Source organism: Lygodium microphyllum, chromosome 30 (genome assembly GCF_053477565.2).
Source record: "Lygodium microphyllum isolate KBCC chromosome 30, Lygodium_microphyllum_v1.1.10, whole genome shotgun sequence".
Lineage (NCBI taxonomy): Eukaryota > Viridiplantae > Streptophyta > Polypodiopsida > Schizaeales > Lygodiaceae > Lygodium > Lygodium microphyllum.
In genome coordinates this window covers 14848854-14865114 of record NC_141164.1, presented here as the reverse complement: position 1 = coordinate 14865114, position 16261 = coordinate 14848854, and the positions used below count along the sequence as shown (strand labels likewise).

The 16261-nt window shown below is 40.4% G+C and overlaps 1 protein-coding gene across 4 annotated transcripts in view; it reads left to right on the top strand.

Annotated features, from left to right (window-relative positions):
• Window positions 1-1097: 1097 nt before the first annotated feature.
• Window positions 1098-16261, top strand: part of LOC148009568 (uncharacterized) — a 55937-nt gene continuing 40773 nt past the window's right edge. For 2 of the 4 annotated variants that reach the window (XM_087672433.1, XM_087672434.1), the window contains exons 1-4: window positions 1098-1324; window positions 1465-1876; window positions 2247-2321; window positions 2399-2449. In XM_087672433.1, coding sequence (XP_087528559.1) covers window positions 1197-1324; window positions 1465-1876; window positions 2247-2321; window positions 2399-2449 — 666 coding nt within the window. In that variant the 5' untranslated portion in view covers window positions 1098-1196. The remainder of the gene's footprint in view (window positions 1325-1464; window positions 1877-2246; window positions 2322-2398; window positions 2450-16261) is intronic. The other 2 variants (XM_087672435.1, XM_087672432.1) reach the window with 2 other exon arrangements.

The following is a 16261-nucleotide window of genomic DNA, read 5'->3' as shown; positions in this document are numbered from 1 at the left end:
ATCATCTCTCGTATGGCCTCCATTGGGTCGACATTGTGCCATGGCACACCCCTATCTTGAGGTGTTGCTTCTACCTCATTATTAGGTTATGTTGCATATCCTTCATCTACCTCATTTGGAGGTCTAGTTGGAGCCATTCCTAGGGCCACTGATATTTCTTCTCGGTCATCTCTATTCCCACCTTTGTTCTTGTTGCATCCACACATGTTGATAAACCACAACTAGCTTACCTACCTAAATTGCTTCCGCTCCAAGTGAAGGTCTAGGCTTTGTGTGAGGAGAGTTCTGATACCAAGTGTGACACACTAAGAATGCGACCCTAGCAAGTGGAGTGCTTTTCCAACTTTGCGTTTGTCACCTACGGTTGGCACTGTGATCCCTTATAGTCAATTCACCGCCTTAGTTCACATGAAGGCACTTTGCTAGAAAATAACATAACTTTCAAAAGAGTTTTGAGAGTGAAAGAGAATAGTTGTATTATGAAGATGCAAGGCCGAGTAGAGGGAGGAACACTTGGACATTTGCAAGATTAAAGTTTGTTTGCGCACTTGATCTCCCTCATAGATGTTTCTAGCAGCAATGCCATAGTATAGCTACAAAGCCCTTACACCCAACCCCTCATCCCCTCCCTTCCCCACAAAAAGTAGCTAGTACTAAGGTTGGTTATACGCCAAGTGATGGATGGCCAACCCCCACCTAGAGTGTAGGCATGTACTCTTTGAAACTGGGCGCGGACATGGGTATCATACCTTTACACTCCAAATAGACATAGTTTGTAAAAAAATAAAAAATAAAAAACTTATAAAATTTTTGATTGGTTGCAAATGTAAAAAGTGCACGCTTGTCTGTTACTTTACAAAGTGGGTAGGGGAGACTCCCCGTCCAAAAGTGGGCAGGGAATTTACATGTTTAGCAGGTAAAAAACAGGTCATGTCCTCTCCAATATGTAACCGACTGTGGATGCCCAACCCTCAAGTAAGTATTTTGGTTGGTTAAAGCTTTCATTTAGTGGGAGTCCAACCCTTAAGAAAGTGGGAGTCCATCGTTTAGTGTGTAACCAGCCTAATTGCCTGTTAACTTATTCTCTCGTTTTCTCTTCGGACAAAGTTCGATGTGCAAGGCAAGGTGGACACTTCTTAAAGCTCTCGGCCGAAACCTGTCTCTTCATTTTGAGAGGCAACACCATCGATGGGGTGATGGCGAATGCGGGAGAAGGTGTGGTGCTGGCGGATGCAAGCTCTGCACTGGCAGAGAAGCTTCTTCAGGGCTGGGCTCTTCTTCAAGAACATTGCCCGCAATGTCTGACGCCACTGGTGCGCAACAGGTACACACACAGAGAGACACACACATACACACACACTCTCTCTAAAAGCAAATCCGCCTCTCTAATTCCACTCACGTGTGACTTGTTACTCATACTCCTTCATAATCGTTGTCGTCGTCGTCGTCGTCGTCACCATGCAGGCAGCGCAAAATGTACTGTGTTTGCTGCGGCCGGTGGGTGGTCTCCCAGTCGGAGTTGGCTCAGCAACTGTTGCGTGAGAGAATAGAAGAGTCCGACAGGAGAGGGCCTGATAACAACCAGGCATCTCCGCCTCCACATCCAGTCTCGCAAGACCGCACCACTAGCATGGCTGCTACTGCTGCTGCTAATCCTTCTGAGAGTAACCATCACATCGATGCTGATCATAATCATGTGCCGGTTGTTGCTGATTGGCAAAATCATACACACACTTCAGATCCACCTCGAAAAAGCGGTAACACTTCAGATGAACAAGAAGTTGCACAGACTGATGACCCGCATCAAAGAACCGATAACACTTCAGACGAACGTGGACTGAGATTTAGGTCCTGTCCACAGATCACAATCCCCATGGTATGTCAGTTATTGGCTTTGTTTTCATGCACTGAGTGACTGCGACACTCTGAGCCTCATGGTAGGAGATTGATAAAGGTCAGTTCTAAATACACTGCCATATGGTTCAGCTCAAAGTTCTAAGAAAGCACAAAATAAAGAGAACAAGTTGTGCAGCCTGATTCTTGGTCAGTGCTCAAAGGGAGGGAGCTGTGAGGGGGAGGCATAGAGGCAGGCAGGGAGTGCCAATAAGCATTTTGATCCTATATTGGCACAAAGAAGGTTACTAAAACCAAGGAGCGTCTGTAGCTGTTTGTGCACGTAGGTGTGGATGTTTGAAGGAGAGAGTGTGGAAGAAATGGAAAGGTAACATTAAATGATGATTTGACAGCTCCAATCTCATTCTTCAAAGGGACTTGATGCAACTTTGTCGAGCACTATATCAATATTGACGAATAAGCTAGAGGTATATTATGGAGAATATTGAGGTTTTCATTGTCTATTTGTATTGTATGTTTTCAAAGCTAGTACTACTATATGCAGGACATTGGGTATGCTTTAACAAGTTCAAAAGATTTACATGAGATTCGAGAGGTTTGTTTCCTTTTCTCCTGAGTCATATGTATTAGTGCATTATGCATTATTAAAGTTTTATAATTAAGTTTTTGTCAGATAGTGAAGTTGTGTTATGGATCCATGATCTTTCTTTGCGACATCTTATGCTAATGTAGCTATTTATTCAATGTACAAAAGCTTGTACAAATTAACAAGTGCTTTTCTAAGACATTGAAGCTTGTACAGATTAACGAGTGATTATTGAATTTATGGAAGCTTTGCTTGGATTTAAAAAGTTTGTATAGACTATGTATTCTTGATTGAAAACAAAGCCATCCAAAATGGCAAATGAAACATAAAGTTGTCTAAATTGTAATCATAAATTAGGGTGGACATTGACTACTATTCAAGGTGCATACATTACGTGTTCAAACCATTGCTTTGGTTTATTATCTTGTTGTACGTGTAGGGTGCAACAAGTAGGGTAAGAAAGCTAGAATACCAAACTTGAGAGGTTGAATATAATGGCGACAAATACTACTTTGGTGGCATAGATCAAAAAATTTATGGAGGTGAAAATAGTAGGGCTTGAAGGTTTTCAAATAAAATGCATGCATTGTGTTTTTTCAAAGTTCATTGTAAATTGTGACTTTATGTAGTATGGTAAGTTCTAGGGAAAATTATGAGCATAGGAACTAAGGACCATGGGTTGTCAAGTTTAGATAGCTAAACAATAAGCTCCAAGGAAATTATTTGGATATTTGCTAGGGTTTCTAATGACTTTGGGAACAGGGCGCTTGACCTAATAGCATTAGCGATGTGAGCATTGAGCAACATGTCTCTTTTGTTATAGCTATATATTGGAGCTTTGTGATAAAAGGATGAAATGTCCCTATAGATCTCAAAGCTGCACACATCACATGGTCCAAACTATGCAACATAGAAAGAAACATATAGAGATGAACATTAGACTAATGTCCTAGCCGTTGAGCTAAACGAGGTTGCCCCTAAACTTGAGATGAGCAGCATGTCAGGCCAAGCTCCCATTGCAAGGAGAAAGTCTCATGCCTCCAGCCATCCCATTTTGGGATGTGGATGGTGTCAATAAATATTATGACAAGCTAAAAAACGCAAAGCATATGACAATACGTAGAACACAATTTGTAGAATGCTAGATGAGAATGTATGAAGGATAATGAAGATGATACAATTAGGAGGCCTCAAACCTCTGTATCTCTAGGGCTAGGATAGAGGTGTTTGAAGGAGATATTGGAGTTTATTGTCCTTGAACGGATTTTGAAAGGCAACAACAACAGTTTGAAAGTATCTAATGATTAGGAATAAAGTTGGTATCACTAAAATGTAAACCATGGTATTGAAATCGTAGATTTACTAACTAAATGATAATGCTAGTAATCCACAAAATGGGAAAACAAGTTGGATGGACATGGGAATTCAAGGTTTTGTATTTACTCTTGTATAGTGTATTATTACATTGAGGATTGTGTCATTATTATTCATTCTTCAATGCTCATTATTTGAGTTACTCTTCATCTTTGTGTTTTTCTATTACCATTGTGTTTTGTTGTACATTTGTATTTTCTTTGGTATTTGAGTGTTTCTTCATAGTTTCCCAGATAGGTAGCATATTGAGATAGACTAGCAATGACTCTAGATGGGGTGTGGGCAGTGATGTGAGGGTAAAAGACTGATGATAGGGCTATGTTTGTGAACTATGAGGGATAAAGGGATGCAATAACAACTGAACTATATCTATAGAGGATTTTGGTGTATTTCTCGTATTGTTAAAAAACAAAGCCTGGGTAAATTCCCTTCCCTCCCCTCCCCTCCCCTCCCCCAAAGGAATGCATTTCTGCTTAATTTAAGTTCTTGGCGAAGAGCGCGGTTTACAATCAGCTTGAGAGTGAGAACTAGTAGTTTTGACTCTCACAAGGTTATTTAAAGAGGCACATGCATAGATACATCACTTAATACATAATAAAAACAATAGATTTTTTTAGAAGATGTGAGTAGAAAGAGAATTTAGCATTTTTCCATCGTTGATTATTCTTGGATTCCTATTTTCTTCCATATTGTTCTCTCATCTACAAAAGGTGCTCCTCTCCTCCATGCTTCCATACTAGTTCAGTAAGCATTTGTCATTCTCATTTTCCTCTCTTGGATCTTCAGTCTCGATGATGATTTGTGAAGCTCTCTCTCTTCCCTATTTTTTCGCACTCTATCAAGGCTCAAGGTTCAAGCCTCTTCCATTTCTCTCTCTCACTCTTGCTCTTTTAACTTTACTCCAATCCTCTCCCTTCCTTTTAACTTTTAAGAGTCAAGACTCAAGCATCTCGCTCTTCCTCTCTTTTATACTCTCTCTTGAGTCTCTTCATTTGACATCGGTATCATGGCTCGTGAGAAACATGAGACCTTCAATTTGCACGCTATCCATGTGGAGAGGGACGCGAATCCAATTCTCGCCATTGGATGTGCAAGTATTGTGGAAAGAGCTACACAAGTGGTGTGACTTGGCTTTTCCAACATCTTTTCAAGATGGTGGAGCAAGTTGCTTCATGCAAGGAAATTCCTCAAAGCATCGCGGACAAGATTCTTACCAAGATGAGAGGGGGATTCACTAGAGGAGGAGAAAGTGGTATATCGGTATCAACTTCTATGTCTACTAATGAGGAAGCGTCAAATGTGGGCGTATCTTCAATTAATATTTGTGAGGCCTCTATCATTAGTAGTGGGAGCTCCACATCCGCATCCAGTTTTGGCAAAAGACAGAGTGGAGGCTCATGTGGCATTGGAGAGATAATTCTCTCTATGTGGAGGCAATAACTTGCGGATGTTGATATTGCACGTATGGTGATTGAGTGCAATCTTGTATTCAATGTCCTAAAGCAAGAGCAATGAAAGAAGATGGTAAAAGCCATTGCCAAATGGATCTACGTGAAGGATGGACTGATGTCATGCATAATGACATGAGGACAAAAAAGATCGATGAAGAGATTTGGGTCTCCATTCTCACTGACGGATAAAGTGAGGATAAGAAATGGAGTATCATCAACATACTCGTCTCATGTCCACTTGGTACTTACTTTTTGTGGGTTATAGACAACGGCAAGAGGAGAAGGAAACTGATGGGTATATTTATCTATTGCTACATTCGGCAAGCTATCATTGAGGTATACATTGTCTTTTAAATTTGTTTCACTTTATTTCATTATTCACAATTATCTCTCTCTATTCTCTCTAATATATCTATATCAATTTTCTTCTCTCCTTAAGCCTCTATCTCTCTTAATTCTTAAAAGTTGAATGTTTTGAGGTTCTACTCTCTCTCTCTCTCTCTCTCTCTCTCTCTAATTTCTAAGTATTGTAATTTGTGGTTGCAAGTAGGCTCCTCGAATGTGGTGCAAGTTGTTATTGACAATTCATCGAATTGTTCGTGCATGGGCTGTTTGCTTGAGGTTGAGTTTCCCATGATTGTGTAGACTCCATGTGCGAGTTATTATTTGGACTTGTTCATGGAGGAGATCAAGAAGCTTAAGTGGTTGAAGATGGTGGTTTGCAAATCTATATGAGTTGTCACCTTCTTAACGATAAAGGTAAAGGTGGTTGCGATGCATTGCAAGTATAGTATACTTGAGTTGAAAAAGCCTTCTTTAACTCGGTTTGTTTACATGTGGTTATTGCTCGAGTGCCTCTATGAGATGTGGTTCCCGCCTTGCGCCAGACAACGGTGCCTACTCTATGGAATGAGTGGAATAAGCATGAGATAGAGAAGGCCAAAGCTGTGCAACGCTTGTGTCTCAATGAGTAGTTTTGATAGAAAGTCCATGCCATTGTCATTGTTGTAACTCCCTTTTGTAGGGTGTTACGCATAGTGATTGTGAGGGGTTTAGCATGGACCTGTTCATTTACTTTTTTAGAGCGGCTTTGGTGGAGGCACGTGTTTTTCTAGTGATCACAAAGACATAGCGTGCATATGTTTCTAGAGATAGTAGAGAGAAGATGGACATGGATGTATAAGCCAATCCATGGTTTTGTAGCATTGGTACATTTGGTCTACAAGTTACTGGTGACCATAGACAATAGAAAGCTCCATTTAGACCAACTTGTATATTTGACTCGTTTGGTTTCTGTGGATGACTACAATGTAGTGTTGGAGGAGCTAAAATGCTATGTAGATCAAAGAGGGTATGTGGCTTTTGCTCCTCCCACTTATTGGAGAAGAGAATCACTTGTGATACCATCTATTTTGATGGTAGAACTTTAGGAACAGGTTGGAGATCCTTTAGCCCTTAGCCATGAGAGTTTTTATGAGAGTTCTTACTCAAGATTGCTCTTCGGGTGTATGTGAGAAAAATTGAAGTGCCTATTTTCTTATTTACACGAAAATTCGCAATCAACTTAGCATAGGACAATTAGAGTAGCTAGTCTATTGTCACATCAAGTTATGCATGATGAGGGCTATGATGAGTGTGGGCAGTCTAAAGTAGATAAATACTTAACCATAAAATTTAAAATTTGATGTTTTAAACTTTAAACTTTAAACTTTACAATTTTAACTTTAGCATAAGCCAAATGTTTTCTTTGTTTATTTGCTTGTTTACTTCTTGGGCAACTTTGATAGTGGTACGAACTTGATTCATTGTTGTTTTCAAATACGAAGGAAATTTATCAACAACCAATTTTTTATCTTTAGTTCGAATGATTAGAAGAGGAATCACTTTACTTTGTATTATCTCATTTGAAGCTTTTCTTATGGATGAGTGTATTGTATTGTTGTAAGCAAACTCCAACAATGGAATATACTTCTTCCATTGTGATTTATGTTTACTAATATAAGCTTTTAACATATTCAAAAGAGTGGGATTTAATACGTGTGTTTGACCGTCAATTTGTGGGTGAAAAGATGAGAAGAATTTTAAAGTGGTTTCTAAGGTTTTAAATAAGCACATAGAAAGTTACTTGTAAATTTAGAATCTTTTTCTCATATCATTTTAGAAGGCATTTTATATAATCTAAAGATATATTGAATGAAAATTCGTGTAGCTGGTGAGGATTTCAATGTTTTATGATATGGAATAAAATGCGATTGCTCGTTGAATCTATTAATTATAAGCCATATCATATCATGACCTTGAGGTGCTCTTATAATACTTGAGATGAAATCCGTGGTGATAGATTTGCATGCATTAGGCATTGGAAGAGATTGTGGTAATTGTAGAGTCTCCTTTATATTATATTTGGATTTTTAATACGCTAAACAAGTCTTAAGAAAGTTGTGTGTTTTTGTAGTATTAGTCATTAAAAGAAACACTTAATTGCACTTAAAGTAATGTTGTGTTACAACTCTATAGAAACAGAATTTGTATCCTTTTTGATTAATTTGTCTATATAATGATTTATTAAATTTGTTTCCTTTGCACTAATTAGATATAAACAAAAGTGCATTGGAGCTGGCCATTGATGAGTGGTCACAGGTTATGGTGGACCCACGCGGTAGGTTAGAGAAAAGATAGTTCACACTTCCACCTATATGGTCCGATTGGGTGCCTGTGACTAGAACTCACGCATATCAGGGTTAGACTCGCACATAGAAAGGATTGATGCCTTGAAGTGTGGGCTAGATCTGCCAGAACAGACAGTTACAATCAACAAGATGGCATGATCATGAAATGCTTGTATAATGTGCATGTATGGGCTGAAAGCTTGAAATGCACATTTCTTTGCATAGGAAAGTCACATGAAGATTCTGATACCGTTTTTGCGATGTATACGGAAAAAGCTTTTATATGACACCAATATTGGGGGGGGGGGGTCCCTAAATTTTAGGAGATCCCTAAATTTTAGGAGGTCCCTAAATTTTAGGATCCTCGAATTAGTCTAAAAATGCTAGTCCTAAAAAATAGGGATGTCATTCTAAAAATAGTAAGTTCTGTACTCTGACTGTGCTTACTAAATTTAGTTGTTTCTATTCTTGACAGTACTCAGCCCAAAAAGGAAGGCCATAGAGAAGAGACAAGTATCAAGACACTTGTCACACAAGTTTCCAAGTGTCCACCACTTGTCACATCTCATGACATGTGGCTGGACACTTGTCTTGTGCCACTTCACTTTCCCATTTTGTACTAGCTCTTGCCTCTCCTAGAAATAAGAGCTCGTTTTTCTTCATTCAGTATCATTTTTCTTTGCTGTAAATGTCAGAAGTGGAGCGGCGGTGGAAGCATAAACATGTGCTGAAATAAACTGCTGAAACACAAGACAAAAAGAGAAAAGAAAAGAACACAATACAGATGAGAACTCAGATGTATGCACGGGAAATGGAATCCATATATCTGAATACGAGACAGTCGCATACAACAGTGAGTCACTGGCTGTGTGGGCACTGGCACTGGCTCCTCTCTCCACAGAGTCTGCAGATGGTGAAGATGAAGTGACTGACTGAGGAGGAGCCACTGAGTATAAATAGGCTGAAAAAGTGGGGAGCAATAATGCTGGTCGGACAGCATTTAATGTTGGCCGACTGGTGCATAAAATGCTCCACTGGCATAAAATGCCACACCAGAAAAATACCTAAAATACCTAATAAAAATGCCCAGCCCAGATCAAGCTCAGACTCACACATGAGCTGACAAATACTCTGCTAACACCCTCTCTCAGATCATGAGTGATCCGATACAATACAATAGTACAATGAAAAGGGATCAGAAACTATACAACATAGAACCACCAAGTAGAACCATGGATACCCAAGCAGTGGGTGATCAAGCCACCACCAAGGTGCCTCGGAGAGAACCTGATGTCGATGTCGATCGTACCAAACACCTGAAAATAGAGAAGATCATAGCATGTCTCTGTGTCCATCACCAATGTCTCGCAGTAGCATACAAGACCATCCTGTCAAAAATGCCTCTGAACATAGGTGACCATGGAGTCCCCGCCTTCAGCCAGACCGCCAAAGTGTCCCCTCGTGAGCTCCAGACGAAAGCCTCCCGCTCTCTGTCAGATAACCAGCTCAGCATGAACTTGGATGTCAATCCCAGCTCCAGGATTTGATTCCACCAGATTGAAGTCGATGCGTCAGGGCGTCCCTCTCCGGAACCTGTGCACCTGTATAAAAAATATAGATGAGGCGCGGTTGCCCCACCTGAACACCCGCTCACACTCCCTCTCTGGCACAAGAGAGTCGTGAGGGATGACCTCATCACCACCACTAGAAAGCAGCCAAGGAAGGGGCCACCAAGCCCTTCCCGCGATCCAAAGAAGAGGATCCCTTCCGCGCCTTGGACTTCACGCTGGTCGGAGGATCGGAGTCGGAGTCTGATGAAGGAGAGGACTCATCGGTAGAGTCAGCATCCCGCTTTGTCTTCTGCTCCTTCTTCCTGGAAGCCGCTAACTTCTTGCAGTCCTTCCACAAATGTCCCTTCTTGCCATAGTGGTAACACTGGGCCTTCGACTTCTTCTTCCCGTCACCCCTCTCTGAAGCTACATAAGCCTCACCTCCATAATGTGCCGGAAGCCGCCCCTGTAAACTCAAGGATGCCTCTTGCTCAAGAAGCATCGAGGTCATATGTAACTTATCATCAGTGGAAGTGCACGGAGGAGCCATATGGAGAGGATAAGAAGAGAAGTAGAGAAGAGATAGAATTGAGAGAGGAAACACAGCCAAAACACAAGCACAGACTGCAGAAAATGAGAGTTCGCTTGCAATATAACCCAAAATCTGATCAATAGAAGACAAAATCTGCTGTAGAAAGTCAAAAAATCAGTCAAAAACTGCCAAAAACAGCAAAAACGGCCTGAAGTAACAGTCACCCAGCCACGAGAGACACTGAGTCAGCAAAACGCAGGCTGTAAACTGGAGAAAAACAGGTAGAAAACTGTCGCCAGCAGCTGCAGATGAAAAACGCAGGCAGCAGAGGGTGCGTAGGCAGCAGGCGATGGCAAAACTGCAAAAAACGCAGGCTGAAAACAGCCCCAAAACAGATCGCCTGGCTGCGACAGCAGTCGTCTGATCAGCAAGGGCACAAAACAGTCCTGAAATCAACAAGAAAACACAGCAGAAACACCAATCCTGAAAACTGATACCATGTTAGAAGTGGAGCAGCGGTGGAAGCATAAACATGTGTTGAAATAAACTGCTGAAACACAAGACAAAAAGAGAAAAGAAAAGAACACGATACAGATGAGAACTCAGATGTATGCACGGGAAATGGAATCCATATATCTGAATACGAGACAGTCGCATACAACAGTGAGTCACTGGCTGCGTGGGCACTGGCACTGGCTTCTCTCTCCACAGAGTCTGCAGATGGTGAAGATGAAGTGACTGACTGAGGAGGAGCCACTGAGTATAAATAGGCTGAAAAAGTGGGGAGCAATAATGCTGGTCGGACAGCATTTAATGTTGGCCGACTGGTGCATAAAATGCACCACTGGCATAAAATGCCACACCAGAAAAATACCTAAAATACCTAATAAAAATGCCCAGCCCAGATCAAGCTCAAACTCACACATGAGCTGACAAATACTCTGCTAACAGTAAACTCATGTACAGCATCCACAGATAGCCAAAAACTGGCCCCATCCATCCCCATCATCATCCCCCACTTCTCCATTATCAAATTCTTCCATATTCCCTCTTCTATCACTGTTGTTTTACAGGACAGCAAGCCTGTAAATTCATTACAGCACCTCCTTCTCAAGCTCTTTCTTCCATTTTAGCAACAAGAAGCAAGCCCTATCCATGTACTACTGTTCAACGATGGAGAAAGGCTGATTTCCCCTCTTTCTTCTCTCATACTGTAAAGAAATCAGTTCTTATCATTGCATAATAGATAATGCATGTGTGTTTGTACATCTTTGCATGATCTTGTGAGAGTGAGAATTACTTCTCCTCACTCTCAGGTTGATTGTAATTGAGCTCTTCCCTAAGGGACTTGAGTTGAGCAGAAATACATTCCTTCGGGGGGAGGGATTGCCCATCTTCAACCCTCAATCTTGTCTCCATTACTTTTACATTTTCATGGCTGTAATTTTGTGAGTAATTTTCATTTTCAGCTTTAAGTGTTCATTCTCTTTTATATTAAATCTCGAAAATAAGCGAATATCATAATTGTTAAGCATACTACATTGTTGGGGGCATTTACAGTGGTATCAGAGCTTTGGCTCAGTCCTCACCCCAACACTGGTAGTGCTTACAATTATAAGTTTGTTTGTTTTCAGCCCTTGCATTGAGTGCTTGAGCATATTTTTCTTAGAGTTTCAATGGATCAGTCGAGTGCTATCCTTCAAGCCATTCAAAGTCTTAGAGAGGAGAATCAATAAATTCGTGAGCAACTTCTTAAAATAGAAAAAGTTGAGAATTCCAAAGAATTCGAGAAAAGAAGCCCATCTGTTTCAAGGAGACAAAGCCATACCAATGAAAGGAGCCGATCAAGAAGTCCAACTACTTCTAAGAGGCAGTCCCATTCTACTTCAAGACAAAGAAAGAGATCGCATCGAAGCTCATCCTCTTCTTCAAAGTCATCTGGTGCCTACTCTAATGGACCCTCTTTTAGTGACAAAGAGTTACACCCTTCTCGTGGAAGGCCTCATCATCGTCAAAGGCGTCGACATTCTTCACCCTCGTCTCCATCTTCATCCCCATCAACCACTTCATCATCTTCAACCTCAAGATCCGGGCATGGACGAAGGCATAAGAAGAAGAAGAAGACTAAGCCACTATCTCAACTTGAAAAGAAGATCAAGTTCAGTATGTATGATGGTTCCCGAAATCCTGATCTTCTTCTGAAGTTTATTCGTCAATTTTAAATTTTGTATGGTCGTGACAAGTATAAAGAAAAAGAAAAGATTAAGTTTGCAGCTTTACATTTGACCGATTTAGCCCATACTTGGTGGACGGGGTTGGAGTATGATCATGCTGTCCCAAAATCATGGCGGTCCTTTGTTCGCATGATACAAAGCCAATTTCTTCTTGTTCATTTCAAAAGAGATGTAAAAATGGAATTGGATCGGCTTTGGCAAAGGAAAAATGAGTCACTTGGTGACTATACCAAGAGATTTTGGGAGCTACTTTTGAAGGTCCAACATTTCAAGAAGATCAGCAGTTCGGAAAAGCTTAGGAAGTTTCAAGGAGGTTTGCATTTTAAACTTCGTACTGCTCTTAATCATTATCATTGTTCTAGTCTCAGGGAACTCATTGACCATGCTGAGACATGGGAAATGGAGCACAATAGCAACAAATCATTCCAAAAGAATGATAAGAAGAGAGTAGCTGATGATGAGGAGTATTCAGCCCCAAATGAAGGACAAAAATAGCGGCAAAAGCAGCCATCAAATCAAAAGAAGATGAAGCCCTATGCACCTCCTAATGCTTCTCAATTTCGCTCCAATCTATACCCATAAGCAAAGCAACTTTCTGAAGAAGAAAAGCAACGCTTCATGAAAGAAGGGAAGTGCTTTAAATGTGGACAAACAGGCCACATAGCGAAGCAATGTCCAAACAAGGGACAAAGCAAGGTTTCTGACAACAAGCCTAAGTTCCAGTGAAAATCAATGCTATCAGTGATGTAGTTGCAAACACAACTCACACTCCAGAGACGCGCAAATTATTAAAAGCTTGGGGACAGTTGCAAGGTAAGCAAGCACTATTCTTGATAGATCTTGGGGCGAATGAAAATATCATTTCCTTGCAATTAGCTAAAGAGCTTGGATTAAAGAATGAAGAGATGGACACTCCGGCAGAAGTTCGCCAAGCTTTAAATGCTGACGAAGGTGACACAGTGAAGATTGTGACATCCTACATTGGCAAGCTCAAGTTTCAAATTCAAGGCTACAGTGACGAAGATACCTTCTGTATCGGAGACCTTGATGGTTGCGATGTGATTCTTGGCATGCCCTGGAATCATAGAGTAGATTCAACCATCTTCTCTCAGAAAAAGAAGGTAGAACTCACCAACAAAGGCAAGAAGTACAAGATCCAAGCTGGAGTTTCTGGAGACACCATACCTATGGTAAGCCATATGCAAGTCTCTAGAGCAATTAAGGATTGTGTTCAATGTTGTTTGCTTTATGTCACTGATGTAAAAGATAATATGAATGCTGAAAACCAAGAGCGACTTCAGCTCTTGGAAAAGTATAAAGATTGTTTTTCGGAAGATCTTCCTTATCAGCTTCCCCCAGAAAGGCTAGAAGACCATCATATTGATATTATTCCGGGCAGTTCTCCTCCTAATATAGCACCATACCGTGTGAGCCGTCCTCAACAAGAAGAAATCAGAAAGCAAGTCGAAGACCTACTCAACTGTGGGCTAATTAGGCCAAGTAGCTCACCATTTTGTTCACCGGTTTTTCTTGTTCAAAAGAAAGATGGTACATTCAGGATGTGCATTGATTATCGAGCCCTCAACAAAATCACTGTGAAGAATCGGTTTCCTATTCTCAGAATTGACGACATTTTGGATCGTCTAGGAGGCTCAAAGGTTTTCAGCCACATTGATCTAAAGAGTGGTTATCATCAAATTAGGGTAATACCACAAGATGTACACAAAACTGCTTTCCGCACTTCATACGGTCTTTATGAATTCTTGGTGGTTTCTTTCGGATTAACCAATGCACGAGCCACCTTTAATCGAATGATGGAGCGCATCTTTAGAGAGCATGGACAATATGTCGGTACTTTCTTTGATGATATTCTTGTCTTTAGCAAGAATGAAGAGAAGCATCATCAACACTTGGAAATTGTTCTACAATTACTTCAACAAAATCAACTCTTGGTAAATGGTAAAAAGAGTGAATTTTTCATGCATAAAATAAATTACCTGGGGCATGTCATCTCTTCTGAAGGGATTCAGATGGATCCTGAAAAGATCAGGATAATCCAAGAATGGCCTCATCTTCATGATGTACATGAGGTGCGATCGTTTCTTGGCTTATGCTCTTATTACCGCCGCTTCATCAAGCATTTTGCACATATGGCTTCTCCACTTCATGACCTTACAAAGAAGAAGATCTCTTTCCAATGGAAGGAAAAAGAGAAGGCAGTCTTCACAAGGCTGAAAACAGCTCTTACTTCTGGACCTGTTCTTATCATTCCAGATTTGGTAAAACCATTTGTGGTGGAAGCAGATGCTTGCAGTGATTGTATTGGTGCAGTGCTAAATCAAGAAGGCCATGCCGTAGCCTTTGAAAGCCGCCGTCTAAATGATGTGGAGAAAATGTATGACATTTATGAAAAGGAGCTTTTAGCAGTGGTTCATGCTTTAAAGATATGGAAACATTATCTTTTAGGCAATGAATTCCTTATTAAAACTGATCATCAAAGCTTGAAGTATTTCAAGACTCAAAAGCATTTGTAGGAGAAACATGCAAGATGGGAAAATTTCTTGTCTATGTTTCATTTTCAAATTATGTACACTCCAAGGAAACAAAATGTAGTTGCTGATGCACTTTCTAGAGTGCCTCGCATTGCAACTATTACAGTGGCTTATCATGAAGATTTTCAAACGATGAAGAATACTTATGATGAAGATACTGATTTTGCAGCAATTTGGTCAAATTTACAGCAAGAAGGTTCTCATCCAGATTATTCCATCAAAGACGGTTACCTTCTCATGAACAATCGCCTTTGTTTCACTCTTCCTGTTCGACAAAAGGTGCTTAAAGAAAGTCATGAACCCCCTTATGTAGGGCATAGAGGGAGGGCAGCCACTCTAAGTGCAATTGAGCGCTACTTTTATTGGCCAACATTACGAAGAGATATACATAACTTCATTGAGGCTTGTCTGGTATGCCAAAAATCCAAGTATGATAGACAGAAGATTCCAGGATTGTTGCAACCTCTTCCAGTGCCCAAAGATCCATGGGAATCTATCACAATGGATTTCATCTCAGGTTTTCCAAGAACACCTCAAGCTCATGATATGATTTGGGTCATAATTAATAGATTCAGCAAACGATCACATTTTATTCCATGTCATAAAACATTGAAATCCGCACAAGCTGCAAGACTTTTCATTCAACATATCTTATCTTCAGATTACATGGTATGCCTTTTGAGATCATTTCAGATAGAGACTCCAAATTCATAAATAACTTTTGGCGTGCTTTATTTGAGAATTTGGGAACCACTTTAAAGTTCTCCTCAGCTTTTCATCCTCAAACTGACGGCCAAATAGAGGTGATGAATCTTACTCTTTTGGATATGTTGAAAGCTTATGTTAGTGAACATAAGTCACAATGGGAGAAATATCTTCCATTATTGGAGTTTGCTTACAACAATACAGTGCACTCATCCACAGGGAAAGCTCCAAATGAAATAGTACAGGGTAAAGTGGTTCCTCCTCCAATTATTCGCACTAAAGATAAGATTTTTGCTGTTGATGAGTTTGCTTCAGATTTAAAAACAGCAATGGATCAAGTTCGAGCCACTATCAAAGTTGCCCAAGAGCGACAAAAGAAGCAAGCAAATAAACTAAGAAGACCTTTGGCTTTTGAAAAAGGTCAATATGTCTTGCTAAAGTTTGATAAAAGCAGGCTCAAACAAGGTTCCGGTCAAAATTCATCTTTTTCGGAGCTCTCCAGTAGATACTTTGGACCCTTCAAAGTGATTGAGAAAATAAATGAAGTTTCTTATCGACTTGAGCTTCCTGCTCATTGGAAAATACACAATGCTTTTCATGTAAGTTTGCTAAAACCTTACATAGGACCAGAACCAAAGGAACCCATTACTGAAGATCCCCCAGAAGTTGAAGAAACAGAGCAACCTTGGAACCTGAACAGATTTTGTTTCACAAGGATCGAACCACGAGAAGTGGCCTTGTGACACGAAAATTC